General features: G+C 33.2%; 1 protein-coding gene across 1 annotated transcript in view; it reads right to left on the bottom strand.

Moving 5' to 3' along the window:
* The window catches only part of LOC145247954 (outer dynein arm-docking complex subunit 2-like), a 627,728-nt gene that overhangs the window by 575,071 nt on the left and 35,704 nt on the right, over positions 1 to 16,953 (bottom strand). The window contains exons 2-4 of the mRNA XM_080109601.1: positions 13,044 to 13,270; positions 8,322 to 8,485; positions 6,379 to 6,685 (exon numbers count right to left, since the gene is read on the bottom strand). Of these exons, the coding sequence (XP_079965727.1) occupies positions 6,379 to 6,685; positions 8,322 to 8,485; positions 13,044 to 13,270 (698 nt within the window). The remainder of the gene's footprint in view (positions 1 to 6,378; positions 6,686 to 8,321; positions 8,486 to 13,043; positions 13,271 to 16,953) is intronic.

Genomic DNA, 16,953 nt, shown 5'->3' with positions numbered 1-16,953 from the left:
GGTTCGAATGTCATGACCGGCAGGAATTGTTACCCTACACTGATGATTGCGTAAGCATCAAACACTAGTGTGTGTATGTAAAAATGAATAATTAAAAGCAAATATCATAAAAATAACGGAAAGATTTTGTTTAATTATACCAGTTTTAGATTTACGAATTTTATAATCCTTTCAGTGTTGAACGTATTACATTTTATCGCGTGACACCAATTCTAGCATCGCGGATTTGCAATTGTTAACGTCCCCGTGAACAGTTTGAAAACGTTCTCCCGACGTCTTCCTGGCCGCTAGTACCAGCTTCAAATCCACTTTTTTTTTGTTGAAAGTTTGCTTTTCTCTAGCCTTTTTATTATTCGTTCGCTTTCTCAGTTGATGATTATTCGACGACGAATCGAAAACGTTCGTGATACATATGGAACTTATTTTAAGATCATAACAAATCGCAATAAAAACAACAACATAAAAGAAAAATTAAGCAGATTTTACTTATTTTTAACGTTTTCTTAAAATGAAAAAATGCTGCCTTAACACACGCGCAATATATATATATAATTATTTTTTTACTATAATAATTAGTAAATACCTACAGACACTAGTGTTTCATCCTTTCGGGAATCTTCAGTGTGGGGTGTCACGATTAATACCAGTCGAACGATTCGAACCCCGCATCACGAGACATCTCTGGCTCGGTTTAGCAAAGACCTAATCCATTCGGCTACCATTAACCGCGTGAAATAACGTCGAATTTAAACATTTTAATTTTAAATGTTCATTTACGTAAGTCAGAGAGTGATCTAATCGTTATACGATGATCTATGCATATGTATATATATATATATATATATATATATATATATAAAATATATTTTAGTCATCGACATACAGACCTGTTTCGTTGTTTCACAACTCATCAGTGCCGCTAGACTAACACCTCTCCCAAGCCGAGGATCGAACCTAGAACCGTCGTGATGACAGTCGGCAGTCCTACCCCCTGACTACGGAATCGGTGGCCGAAATTAAACAATCCGAATGCGTATTTAAATAAACATCCGTCCGCTACTCGTAGAGGGCTCAAACGTTTTGTTTGTAAACAAATTGCGCGCGTCGCATTATTTCAGCTAAATTAAGTAGCGAGTAATGTATATATATATATATATATACACAACATATACATATGATATAATATATATAGTTATATAGTTATGATGTATATAATGTATATATATATATATAGTACACACACACATCTATCTATATATATATATATATATATAGATGTGTGTGTGTACTATATATATATATATACATTATATACATCATAACTATATAACTATATATATTATATCATATGTATATGTTGTATATATATATATATATATATATATATATATATATATATATATTAAAATATGTATACATATATTATGTATATTTATCTATATACCTAGATGTTATTTGGGTTTTTTTTGCGATGCGTTTTTGAATGAATTCAATTATTTACGAAAGTGAGATTTTACCTAAATGCGAGTTGGGAATAATTTTCTCTTTAACCAATTTGTTACCCCCACATGGGGAGCGGTATATATATATATATATATATATATATATATATATATATATATATATATATATATGTACTGGCAAAAGTACCCATCGTCGACTGGGTTCAAAAACAGCCTACACAAAATGGACTCTGATATATGAAAGTATGATAGGTTATGAAAAGGAAGGGTTGTAAAGAGATAGCTTCGAATTTGGGGGTATCAAAACCAAATCAAAATATGATGAAAGTAAAAATAAAATAGATAAACCCCATAATTTATTATACCATACCTGTTCATACTGAAACACTTATCACAATATTCTGTGGATTTATATAAAAAAACCTTGTTAAACTTTGTGACATATTTCCATTCAATGGAGTTCAGGCGCGAACGAACACCCCATAATTTTATTATACCATATTTCTTCAAACTGAAACATAATTATCAAAGTATACTTACGCAGATAGATATAAAAAGTCTTTATTAAAGTTTGTGCCTATTTCCATTCTATGGAGGCCAAGCGCGAATGCAGACCCCACAATTTTATTATACCATTCCTGTTTAAGTTAAAACATACTTATCGAAGTATTATTATGTACATCTATATCAAAAACACTTGTAAACGTTTCTTTTTTATTTTTAAATTTTTTATTTCCATACTTTGTGGACCAGGCGCGTACGCAGACCCCACAATTTTAATGAATTATCATTATGCCAGATCAAACATACCCATTCCTGTGTTTCGATACATCTTCTATCATTATATGTGATCAGTTTCCTATGATAGTCAACCATATAGGAGCCTATTCGTGACCAGACACACACACAGACGTTCAGCTTTATATATATATATATATATATATATATATATATATATATATATATTGTTTTTAAAATATAATTATCCACTGACACGTGTTTCGTCGTCTACGACACATCAGAGTGGCTGAATCTAGCGAGATCTCATTTCGAATCTCGCTAGATTCAGCCACTCTGATGAGTCATGGACGACGAAACACGTGCCAGTGGATAATTATTTTTTTAAAAAATAATATGTATATATCTATAGGGGAGAACTTGAATGCCTACAGGGGAGAACTTGAATGCCTACTAGACACTGTCCTCGAGTGTCTAAGGTCTCTCTGTACAGGGGTTTGTCAGAACAATCTGGCATGAGGATACTTTTCCATAGAAGTAAACCCCGATCAAATATTCAAAATCACATAGTATTCGCTGCCCAAATAAGATCTCCTCGCTATGGCTAACCCATATTAGCTTTTACGAGGAATGGTGCACCTTCTCCAAGTGATGTTACCTCAAGTAACAGCACGAAACTGGATACTCCACCAGACTAGATAAATTCTTGTCCTGGATATATGTGTGTGTGCGTTTGTGATATGATTTATCTTTCCTTTTCTTCTTCTTCTTCTTCTTCTTCTTCTTCTTCTTCTTCTTCTTCTTCTTCTTCTTCTTCTTCTTCGTTTTTTTTTGTCTATTTTTCCTCTCGCCTCTTCTTGCATGCTTATTCTCGACCTCTTACCATAGATGCCCCTGTGCCCAGCAAGGGCAATTCTATATATATTTTTTTTTGAACAGACGAAAATGACGGCTTATGAACGAGACGGAGAGACGTGTCGTGGTTGGCACGTTGTCATCATAAATCAAGAAAGCCGGGGGGCGGCGAGGCGGGTTCCTGGGGGCTCGGGACTCCCCTGTGGCGGAAACGCCTCGGAGAATGCGGTTGAGCCTCGACGAAACGCCACCATTACAAATAAGTGTCATTCTTTGATGGGCGCTTAATAGAGAGGGTTATCGACAGGAATCACCTGCCCCGCCTTTAACAGCACCGGGAAGAAGGCGAAGGGGATGGGAGGAAGGATGAAGAAAGAAGGAGGTTGAGATTATGAAAATGCAGAAGATGATGATGATGAAGAATAAGAATAAGAAGGAGGGAGGAGAAGGTAGAAACGGAGAAGTTAAACATAGAAGACGGAAGCAAAGAAGGATAAGGAAGAGGCAATTGAAAACAGAAGAAAAAGAAAATAACGTAGAAGATGATGATGATGATGATGATGATGATGAAAACAAACAAGGAATGCGAGACTCAAAACGGACAGAAAGCGAGCTCTCTCCCTCTTTCTTTTTCTGTGAAGAGATAGACAGATAGATAGATAGATAGATAGATAGAGAGAGAGAGAGAGAGAGAGAGAGAGAGAGAGAGAGAGAGAGAGATTAAAATGCCAAACAAGGGACGCTGAGGAAGAAGTTAAAGAAGAAAATTAGGAGCCAGGAGAGGATGAAAAAGAGAAAGAAAGGAAAAAGATTATTAAGAACAAGAAATACAGGAGGAAGAGGGGGAGAAGAAGAAGAAAAGTAAAACAGAAGTAAACGAATAATAATAATAATAATAATAATAATAATAATAATAATAATAATAATATGTAGTAGTAGTAGTAGTAGTAGTAGTAGATGAAAAAAGAAGAAAACGACGAAGAGGGAAGAAGAAACCTAGAAAGAAGAAAAAGGAGAAAAAGAAGAGGAAGTGGGAAATAAAGAAGAAAAAGAAAGAAAATGAAAAAGAAGAACAGAAAAGAAAAAAGAGAAAGAAGTAAAATAAAAGAAGAAGAAGAAGAAGAAGATTGGGAAAAAGAAAAAGAGAAAGAATGAGAGGAAGAATGGAGAAAAGAGAAGGAAATTAGGAGCAGGGAGACGATATGGAAAAAAAAGAAAAAAAAGAGACGATGCTGGAGAAGAAGAAGAAGAAGAAGAATAAGAAGAAGAAGAAGAAGAAGAAGAAGGAGGAGGGGGAGGAGGAGGAGGAGGAGGAGGAGGAGAAATACGCACATTTCTCTCAACATACTTATTAATTATTTCATCCTTTATAAATACATAAAAAGGCAAGTTTTCCTTCGCTCTTAATAAATATTACTTTTTGCTCGCTTAACATAGCATCCAACAATTTTCGGTGGAAAAGAATTTCAAACATTAACGTTTACAATTAACCGATCGTTCCTTTTTCTTCTTCGTATCTTCATGGTCTCATATTTCACAAGAACTTTTCTTATTCGTGGCTTATCTTAATATAGAACACACATAACTCTGTACGCACACCACAAACACATATACATGCAGACAATTTTAATTATTTTCAAGTCATATTCCAAATTAAGAGTATGAACAAACATAATATGGTTGTTTACAGCTATTTCAAGGTGATGTTTATTTTAATTGATGTGATTAAACATAAGGGTTTTCAAAAATAGGATCATTTTCAGAACACACACCAACGCACAGACACACACATATCCAACCCACACAGATTCAGAAACACCATATATATATATATATATATATATATATATATATATATATATATATATATATATATATATATGGATATATATATATATATATATATATATATGATGAGAATGTGTGTATGTATGTGTGTGAATGTGTGTATGTGTAAAGAATTAGTTACAGTTCAAGATACAAATATTTACTTTTCATACAAAACAGTTCCAGTGTGTTAAAATTTCGGCATATTTTTTTTACAGATCCGTTTCGTTACGCAGTAAGAGTTTATCATTATGTAAATGTCGACTTTTTTCGTATATATACCCATCAGAAAAAATAGAAATACCTTGTTTAGAAAGACAAAATGCATGACAATATAATGTCAGAGAAAAGAAAAAAATCATAGAAGACTCAAGATCGTGTTTTTATCACACACACACACACACACACACACACACACACACACACACACACACACACACACACACACACACACATATATATATTCTGCGAGCGAGAGTGGAATGACAAGTCTGCGGTAACTACTTATTTAAGACTTCTGGAAAAATGCAGAACTGAACCCCATGTGACTAATGAAGTGCGAAATATTGAGAGACTAGACAATTGCCAACTAATCTCTCTCTCCCCTCTCTCTCTCTCTCTCTCTCTCTCTCTCTATATATATATATATATATATATATATATATATATATACGTTATATGTACTTATTGATCAATAAGTTAAAGAGTAAATCCTTTGTGTGTATATATATATATATATATATATATATATATATATAATATTGAGATATATATATATATATATATATAATATTGAGAGACTAGACAATTGCCAACTATTCTCTCTCTCCCTCTCCCCTATTATTGTTGAGCCCGCCCCTTCAAAAACCAGATTCATAACTAGGGCTGTGACAACAGTATATTTTTTTTCATTGTTTTGACTCTCGAGTATATATCCGTTAATATCTTGTATGTTTTTATATAGACGGATGTGGTTCTCGGTTGATTAAGTGTGTCTAACTGTGTCGGATATATACCCGAGAGTCAAAAGAATAAAAGGTCCTGGATATGACCTTAAACTATATCCGATGGTGAGGCCCCAGCTTGCGGGTTTGGGGAGTGTTGAGCCACCCTTTAATTGCCATTGCTCTCAGGTCCACTCTGACCGGGAGTGGTAGTACCTATTAGGGTCCCAACTATGGGTTAAATAGAAACCGACTTAAAAAACAAATATATTCTATTAAAAAATTGTTCTTCAAAATCACTGGATTCGGCATTAAATAACCTGAAAAAGGTTGATATGCCGTAAAACAACCAACCAACCAACCAACCATCAAAAGAATAAAAAGAGTATGCTGTTGTCACAGCCCTGTTCATAACCAGTTTCCAGCGTTACAAATCCTTAAGGTGTTTTCTCACCTGTCACTTATTAATCCTTATTCTCGAGTAGCCCCTGAGCCTTGATAAGCGGTGAATCCCTTGTAATAATAGAAAAAAAAAGATGTTAGGTACTTACTCTGCGTATTTGACGATGAAGAGATTGAGAAGTTTGTCGTCGAGTTGCATGAGAAGAATATAGAGGTAGAGGAGTCTGGTTTTATCGTCCATTTTGTGTTCGTTTGCATCGTCGGTGTCAGCGTCGTTCGCTGTCGGTTGTTCGTCGTCTTCCTTCTTCAGCTGACGTCCACCGTCTGCACCGGTCTTGACTCTCGCGTGTTTAACGTTTCGGATTATTTCGTTGCAGAGCCGAATCAGCGAAGTGTCCAGGTGGTCGACGACTGCAAAACGGTCGCCCAACATGGAAGCGATCGGGTCTGTGTTGGCTGGCGGAAGAGAAAAAAAAGAAAAAGAAGTAAAAAGATATTGATATAATTTGAAACAAAATAATGTAATAATTTTTTGCCTGTCCTCAAGTTCTGCGTATTTTTTTCTTTTTACTTCCGGTTTCTGTTGACCGTTTCGTTTCACGATGATTACTCTGGAAAAGTCTCTTCTGATTAATAATTACCAGTTTTTAAATAACTTGTCTGGGTTTTTTTTTCAGAATAATAAGATATTTTAAAACAGATAAATATTTTCAGGGGTATTCATCGTGCAACATAACGGCCACAGAAACCATAATTACTTAATTTTTAACACACAATATTCTGAAATCCCCCTCATCGCGGTTATATATTTGCCAAAATTGAACAAAAATAGGGGTAACCATTTTCGTTTAATTAAATGAATAAAATCATTTAAAAAAATCCATGAGACTTTTGATTATATATGTTATTTTTCTTCTTGTTTTTGTAGATTAAATTCTCGCAAAAAAAAACGGATGAAAAGGAAGAGAAAAGGGATTCGACACAGCATTAAATATTTTTTTAATAAAAGTCATTTATTCTTAATATTTCCAACAACGTCTTAAACTGATTTGAACAGTTCATTTAGTTTATTGCATCTGCAATTTCTTTTTAAGATGCTCTCGTCATCCACGTGTCGCTCGCTTTTATTTTCCAGTCATGTCTCGAACACATGCTTTTACGTCCTTCTCCGGCCACGTGTGTCTTTTTGTTTCTACTGTGACGTCACTTTAGGGCTTGGTCATTTGCATATGTTTGTTGTCGTATGACTGCTGCTAACATCGCTAGCGGCTCTGTTACGACTGGAGTGTCACAAGTTCAGACCTAACGGGACAAATAAGACAACCTATCTCAAAAGAAAGTCAAACTTTGAGTAAAACTCTGAGATTCTTGTATGGTCTAATGTTATCATTTAATGTGCTTATGAAATTTCTGTTCCTCCCTCAAAAAGGAGATTGCGCGCTGTACAAGCGCAATTTCAACGCAAAGAAATTCGCGCACAGGTACCTTTTAGAGCTTTTTTTTTTACTGTGTATTTTCCTTGATACACGAGAACAAAACCTGAAAAATCTCTGAAGTGTGTTTACAACAAAGCCTATTTTTGTATCGCTCATGACGTAAACGTTTTAACTCTGATATTTTCCTTAATATTATATTCAATACTAAGTTGATTTTAATTACAAATTATTCATCTTATCATAATCTAAAATTATAATTTTTAACACACAATATTCTGAACCCCCCCCCCCCTCATCGCGGTTATATATTTACCAGTTATATTTAGTTCGCTTATTTGAGAAATAGATACAGATTTCTTAGAGGTTGTTTTGATCAGCCAATTTCAGGACGTTTTTTGGATGTTGAATGGCGATCACGTTGCTTTCTATTAGTTGCCAGAAGTATGTCAAGGATAACTTTAGTTTGCATAAAAATTGGCCAGAATCATAATATAAAGTTTTTTTTGGTTAATGTTAGGATTCGCGTCGGGGACAGATTGCTATACAAGAATTGTGCTTCGACTGGATTTTTTTTTTTCAAAAAGATTACGGAATGATAAATCTGTTGGTGTTAAAATCATTTCAATATTACGGATGTAAAATTTTGGCGCGCTTACTTGACAAACAGGTCCAGATTTCTTGCAGTTTCTTCTGACCAGACGCTTGCAAGACTTTTTTGGCAAATTCCAGAGTTTGAATGGCGATCACGTTGCCTTGCTGATTGGTTGTCATCAACAACAAAGGATTTTCAGCTTCCTGCTTCGATTTCACTTCGATCTCACTATGAGCAAATCAAAAACAAAGCAATGAAACATCTTGAGCTTTTGTAAAAAAAAAGATGGCTAAAGAAATTACTCATCCATAAAGAAAATAACTTATACAATTACAAATCTTTACGGTTATATAAAAATCACTTTCTGTGTGTGTGTGTGTGTGTGTGTGTGTGTGTGTGTGTGTGAGTTCCTCATAGGTTCCGAAACGACTGAGCCTATCTTTTGCAAATTTCACACAAGACTAATTTATATATCTGGCGGTGTTCTTAGATATGCTTTGTACATAAATTCATTCGATTAGTATCGGAAATCGAAAACAAATCATATCTTAAAAATAGTTTTTCTCTCTTATAGAAAAAAAAAATTTTACAGGGAAATATTTTACGTTACACCGGCCAAGGGAGATGATAACATTTCAGAAAATCATTTCTTCTTAAAATAAAAAAATAAAAAAATATATTATAATCTGAATATATAGTTTAGTGGTTCAAGCCACAGTGTACCTCACCATTTTATTTGATTTTTTTTCTTATTACTGAGTTCAATTTACGATAAAAGAAGAGGTACGGTTAAAATCATTTCTTTATTTGTATATTTTAAAACTAAACATTAATCAGAAGTGACTTTTTTTAGGACATTTATCGTCAAGCCCAAATATCAGCTGACGTGGTATTGTAAACAAACACAGACGGAATTTGATGAACGACATTATCTTTATTATTTATTTGTTATTGCATTTTTGCGAATTAGTCCAACAGGCAATTTATTCCTCGTAATATATAATAATCAATAGAAGATTGATTCTATAATAATACATACGCAATCTGCATAAATTAAAATATCATGATTAAGTGTATCGTACGACCGGGCAGCTTTGTATGATAAAGAATTACAGGAAAAGAATAGTAGTATTAATCCAGTAAGAATCAGCAGTAATCCTCCTCTCGTGTTAAGAACAATAAATAAATAAATAAAAAAAACAACAACAAAAAACTACGCCTAAAATATTCAATGTGGTTTAGTATATTTTATACAGCGATCTATGATCCTGATTTATTCATGATATATATAATCACTCCTCGCTATAAATATAATCGTCCAAATCTTTGTTATCATAGCCAGTACAATTATGGCAAAAACATTGTATTATGTTTCTTAGTTTAGCCCTTAAACAGTTATCTCCCTTAGCCGGACATTTTTCTTATAGAGTTTCCCCTGACTCGACACCGGCAGGTTGACCGGTGTTTTATTCCCTAATTTTAGTCAGCTGCCTTTCTAGCCCCAAATGGCTCAGTTTTTTTTAATCTTCTATTATCCTTCGTCGTTTTAAGCCATCTCCAGTAAGAAACATTTTATATTCCCTTCTTAAAGACACTTTTTAATACTTTAGTGTTATTTTTTATATTATTTCATTTTAACTACGAACTTTGTTTATTTTCTATTATGTTTGACGTTCATCTTCGTCGCCAACTGTTATGTTTGCAGGCTTAACCAAATAACGTATAAAGCAATACAAATGAAGACTCAACAAAACAAAAGTAGATCAATAAGAAGTGTATTAGGAAAAGTATATTTACATAATGGTTGTCAGGTAAGAGAGTCTTGGCTGGAGAACATATCTGCTCTCAGCTCGGCCTTCGGTGGCTTCTGGTTAACACACACTCAGACTAACCGAGTCTTGCTATTTATGTGTAATATTATCCACATATGTAAATGAGTGGGTGCCACCACAACATTTTCTTTACCCACGTGCCCGGCTTCCTTACTTCTAGCTGCGTTGTTGATTTCCTTACACATGCGACTCCCCATTCAGCCCTGTATAACATCTTGTGTTAAGAAAATGACTGAAAAATTCAGTATATTTTATACAGCGATGTTGCTATATGATTGCCCCCAGGCTTTCGGGTTGAGCAATGTTATTGTTATTGTTAGTGGCGCATTTACCTGGGGAATGCCGATGGGGTAACCTAGGTATCTTTTTGCAGGGTCAGGGTACTCTTTTTTTTTTTTTTAGCAGCGCTAGCTCGATTATTCTTACCCTCCTTCCTTGTGTCTCATGCCTTCCCGGTGGGAGGTAAATACCTACTTGCTCACTACCGCCATACCAAAATATTACAATAAAAGTACGCTTCAGATTGGTTTAATCGACACAAGCGTTTGTCTTGTTATAATATATCATAATACACGGTTTTTCTGTTTCTCGGGTCTAGAGTTCAAATGGTTTGACAAGAAGTACATTTATATAAGCCACACTGATGATTATGAATAAGCATGAAACATATACGCATGTGAATAATAGATATTTCTTTATAAAATATAATTTCAAAACTCCTTTAAAGTCAAGCCATATCAGAGGAATATGAAACTTCCCTAATTAATAATATTGTATAAGCTTTCTCCCTTGGCAAATCGAACACTTTCTAAAACTTACTATGTCCGTAAATAAAATATAATGTTTATTTACCTTATATTCATTATGGCTGTCACAGTAGCTGAATAGGTAAGAAATTTTTTATTGCAATAAACTTACTTACTCGGGTTCAGAACTATTGAAGCCACGTTGATGATTGGTAGTGAACATGAAACTACAAAGATTTTCCAAAATTTCTATACTCTGTATATCAAATTTCCAATCTGTAGATTGAAAACTGACAGAGTTATTGTGTAGGGAACTGTACACAGACAGACAGACAGACAGACAGACAGACAGAAGCACTTTCATATATATCTATATATCTATCAAAGTGAAAGTATCTGTGTGTCTGTGTGGTTGTATGTGTGTCTGTCTGTGTACATTTCCCTATATCTGTCAATTTTAAGTCTACAGACTCGAAATTTGATATACAGAGTACTGAGATTTGGGAAAATCTTTGTAATCAGTTTTCAGCCAGAAATTTGGCTGTTAAGGGGCCAAAGTTCAACGATTTGACCTTTCAGAACTCTACCAACCCCTTCCGACAATTTTGGGTCTAAACACGTGAAATTCTAGATATAGGTTTCTTGGACATGGATCTAACTTAATAACTTGACGTGAGCCCAAAACAATAAATATTAAAGGGTCATAATAGGGGTCAAAGTTAAAAAACATTGTCCTCTGCGGTCTCTACCAAATTACTAAAGACAATTTCTGGTCTAAACATTTGAAATTTTACATAAAGGGTATTCAGAGATAGGGCAAGCTTTTTAATCGATTTGGGTTGAAAATTTGAGCTACAAATATATAAATCTATGCATGTAAACTTTCCACAGAGGCGACGGATTTTTACTTTTTTTTTTTTGGTCAACACAAACCTCCGAACACCCGGGCAACGCCGGGCACCCATGCTAGTATATATATATATATATATATATATATATATATATATATATATATATATATACACACACATATATATATATATATATATATATGTATATATATACATATATATATATATATATACACATATATATATATATATATATATATATATATATATATGTATATATATACATATATATATATGTGTATATATATACATATATATATATATGTGTATATATATATATATGTGTATATATATATATATATATATATATATATATATATATATATATATATATATATATACTCTATGATCCAAAATAAAAAAAATCTTGAAAATCTTTAAAAAGAAACCTTTTGTTTTAAGGAGAGCTTTTAGACTCCTCCCACTTCAGTTTACCAATGCTGCAACATTTATAGGTTTTAGCTAGGCGATTGTTTGCTGTAAATGTTTTTCAATGGATACTATAGAGTGAAGCTCAGTCGAGCCTACGTTATAAACTATTTTTTTTTTTTACCATAGTCACCGCTTATCAAGACCTGGCAGATACTTCCGTGTTAATGCGTTGAAATTGGGTAAACATTAATTATTTGAGAGGACGGCTCAGCAAGAACTTGTTTACATTGGACTTGAATACGATCATGTTGTAGTCAGACCCAGCGTGTAGTGTTCCACGGGCGGATCGTTCCAGGAAATAAACATTTTTCATGGAATTTTCGTTGAGACTTCGGCACAGATAGAGAGTGGGATAAATTGTTGACCGTGATTATAGCTACATGTGTTTGTTTTGGGTGTTTTGCAAGGATGGGGGCTCAGATACTTTAGTGATTCTCTTAAATATATTTTAAATATTTTACATTTTGAATACTTTCTGAAAAGAACGCTTCACAGAACGTTCAAAACGTGTTAAAAAACTATCTCAATGATTAAAAAAAAAATATATGTATATATATATATATATATATATATATATATATATATATATATATATATATATATCTACAATAATCTAAATTATTAAAAATTAAAATAAAAATACGAAATAATGAAATAATTTAAAAAATACATAACAATTGTTGGTGACCTAACACATTTATATATATATATATATATATATATATATATATATATATATATATATATATATATATATATGTGTGTGTGTGTGTGTGTGTGTGTGTGTGTGAGAGAGAGAGAGAGAGAGAGAGAGAGAGAGAGAGAGAGAGAGAGAGAAAGAGTGCGCGTGCGTGTGTGTACAAACCTCACGATATATTCTTCGCCGGAGAAATCGGCCAAGTTAAGATTGGTGTTCCACGTGAGCGGCTTCTTAAACACAAGTTTCGCTTCATCCGGATATTTTTGCGGCAACTGTTCGATGAAATCGATTATCATTCTCAACATTTCTTCATTAATCGGAGTAAGCTGGAGCATTCCACCAATTTCCACAGGCACCAACGTGCGAGTGGCCCTTCTCAGGGCTTGACCCATCTTCAAAATTAAAAGAAAAAAAACAAAAAAAAAACAATTAAATCAAAGTTTATGTATATATATATATATATATATATATATATATATATATATATATATATATATATATATATATATATTTATGATCCTTGTTGTAACGGTGTGAGAAATAAACTCGTATTAGTTTCAAGGAATAGCGTTTCTTCACCAAAGCAAGAAGTCAGCGAAACGTTACGTAAAAAGGGAACATTCGAAAGAAACAGAACAAAAAACATTCTTTGTCAAAAGGTTTTGGACTAAAGAAATAAATTCAAGATTGGCTATTGCAATATGATTTTATTATTTGTATTGGACTGTGTAGCATAATATTACTTGGTATTTATTAATACTTTTTAATTTATCCCGTTATTTCATTTGGGTCCGTTCTATATATATATATATATATATATATATATATATATATATATATATATATATAATATAAATCTGAACGTCTGTGTGTGCGTCTGGTCACGAATAGGCTCCTATATGGTTGACTATCATAGAAATCTGATCACATATAATGATTGAAGATGTATTGAGACACAGGAATGAGTATGTTTGATCTGGCATAATGATAATTCATTAAAATTGTGGGGTCTGCGTACGCGCCTGGTCCACAAAGTAGGGAAATAAAAAATTTAAAAATAAAAAAAAACGTTTACAATTGTTTTTGATATAGATGTACATAATAATACTTTGTATGTTTTTAAGTATGTTTTAATTTAAATAGGGATGTTATAATAAAATTGTTGAGTCTGCGTTCGCGCCTGACCTCCATAGAATGGAAATAGGCACAAACTTTAATAAAGACTTTTCATATCTATCTGTGTAAGTATACTTTAATAATTATGTTTCAGTTTGAAGAAATATGGTATAATAAAATTATGGGCTGCTCGTTCGCGCCTGACCTCCATAGAATGGAAATATGTCACAAAGTTTAACAAGGTTTTTTAATATAGATCCACAGAATATTGTGATAAGTGTTTCAGTGTGAACAGGTATGGTATAATAAATTATGGGGTTTATCTATTTTATTTTTACTTTCATCATATTTTGATTTGGTTTTGATACCCCCAAATCCGAAGCTATCTCTTTACAACCCTTCCTTTTCATAACCTATCATACTTTCATAAAGTCAACGACGAGTACTTTTGCTAGTATATATATATATATATATATATATATATATATATATATATATATATATATATATATATATATATACATGTGCAATTGTCTGTGTGTATTTGTGTCTGTCTGTGTACATTTCCCTACCAAATTACTCTGTCAATTTTCAGTCTACAGACTCGAGATTTAATATAAGGAGGATTGAGATTCAGGAAAATCTTTTTAATCGTTTTTTTTTGTCAGAAATTTGGCTGTCAAGTGGTCAAAATTCAATTATTTGACCTTTGAAAATTCTACCAAACTCCTCTGCCAATTTCGGGTCCAAACACTTGAAATTTTAGATGTAGGTTCCTTGGATATGGATCAAACTTTTTTTTTTTTAACTTGTCCCAAACAATAAATGTTAAGGGGTCAAATTTGGGGTTAAAGTTTTTAAAAATTTGATCACTCAGCCAATTTTTGGTCTGAATATTTGAAATTTTACATAAAGGATGTCCAGACATATGCTAAACTTTTTAATCGGTTTTTGTCGAAAACTTTGCTGCCAAGAAGTCAACGTTCAAAAGATTGAACCTTTACGGTCTCTAGCAAACTATTCAGCAAATTTTAGGTCACAACATTTGAAATTAAACATAAAGGGTATTAAGACATGCAACAAGCTTTTTAATTAGTTTCTCTGCGAAATTTTGGCTGCCAAGAAGTCAACGTTGAAAGAGTTGACCGTTGCAGACTCTACCAAACTCCTCCGCCAATTTTGGGTTTAAACACTTGAAATTTTAGATGTAGCTTACCTGGACATGAGTCAAGCTTTTTAATATATATATATATATATATATATATATATATATATATATATATATATATATATATATATATATATATAGGGTGACCCCCAAAAAACAAAAGCTAAATGGGCGCCATCTAGAACATATGCTGTAGAACGGAGAAAAAAAGACCAAAGACCCTAGTGTTTAGATGTGATGTTTTGAATATAATAAACTAGTTATGACCAAAATTTCATTTCATTCCGACAAAACACTAAGAAACGGGGCCAAATTAGAGTTGGGCCCGTTTTTTTTTGTCACCCTGTATACATAAAGTTATGGACAGTACATAGGCCCGCCCGAACAAAACTGGGCTGAACTGCCAGGTTAAAATCTAATGAACATTATTTTCATAGAAATGTTAATAAACTCATATTTGCTGCGCGTTATTTTTTTTTCTTAACCCCAAAACTACTATTTTGTGCTTTACAGTTTTCTGTACAGCGCAAAAATCATAATCAGCTTTATAGAAACAAATTTGTTGATGTGGTATATTTCTGATTCCGTAAAATTTCAAGGGTTCTGCTAGTCATTAGATATATAAGCGACACTTTGGTAGTTTGTATGTCTGTCCGTATTTTGACTGAACACTTCCGGCATCTAATGGCGCTGATAATGTGGAGAATCTCTTGTAATTAATTTTAGAAAAATTTACAATAAACATAAAATAATCATAAAATATATTATGCACAAGATCATTCAAAAGTGTGCGGTGGGGAGTGTAATGTAATCATCCTTGTCACTCTATTTAATGGTTGTCTATGTTTTTCCTGGTTGGATCCAGTCACCATAATACCACAATCACTCCAGAGGTCATCCTACTTAAAATTCCCAAATAAATTTTCTTGAATTTACACAAATAAAATGTCGTTTAAATACAATAATTACACTGATGTGGGGGAGAAAAAAACAAAAAGTGAAAAAAAAAAAAAAAAAAAAAAAAAAATTATGCTGAAATAAATATGCTCATCAAAAATGAGAAACTAGAGCTGTGAGAAATGGCTTGGTAATGGCCGATCCAGACTTTGATCTTAATCAAAAGCCAAAGGAATCATAAATGGTGTTTTTTTTTCTTTGTTTATGACCAAGCATTATATATATATATATATATATATATATATATATATATATATATATATATATATATATATATATAGAGAGAGAGAGAGAGAGAGAGAGAGAGAGATCCTTCTACCGCTCCAGAAGATATCTCACTACTGATGCAATTCTCTATCTATATAAAAGCCAAGTACGTCCAAGGATGGAATACTGTTGCCATATCTGGGCAGGAGCTGCTAAAATCAGCCTATCCTGCCTTGACAGAGTACAAAATAGACTTCGTGGCTTAGTAGGGGATGCCCTTTTCTCTACCCTGCAACCTCTTTCCCACAGAAGAGACGTTGCGAGCCTATCCTTGTTTTATCGTTATTTCCATGGCAGGTGCTCGTCTGAACTCCAATCTCTGCCCCCCCTCGCCAATCTTTCACGAAAAACACCCGTCTAGCTGAATCCACTGTGAAAAATTTCCCCCACTCTATATCTGTGTCTAAATCAAAACGCGGATTCCATGAACAAAGCTTCTTTCTTAGAACTGCACGCCTGTGGAACTCTGTTCCGTCTGCCTGCTTCCCTCCGGACTACAACTTGGATGTCTTCAAGTCCAATGTTAAATTCCTAATGAACCGCCCACTTAATTAAACACTTCAGCAA

The sequence above is a fragment of the Euprymna scolopes genome, chromosome 26 (assembly GCF_053919585.1).
Source record: "Euprymna scolopes isolate OS-2025 chromosome 26, ASM5391958v1, whole genome shotgun sequence".
Classification (NCBI taxonomy): Eukaryota; Metazoa; Mollusca; class Cephalopoda; order Sepiida; family Sepiolidae; genus Euprymna; species Euprymna scolopes.
This window is presented reverse-complemented; position numbering and strand designations above follow the sequence as displayed.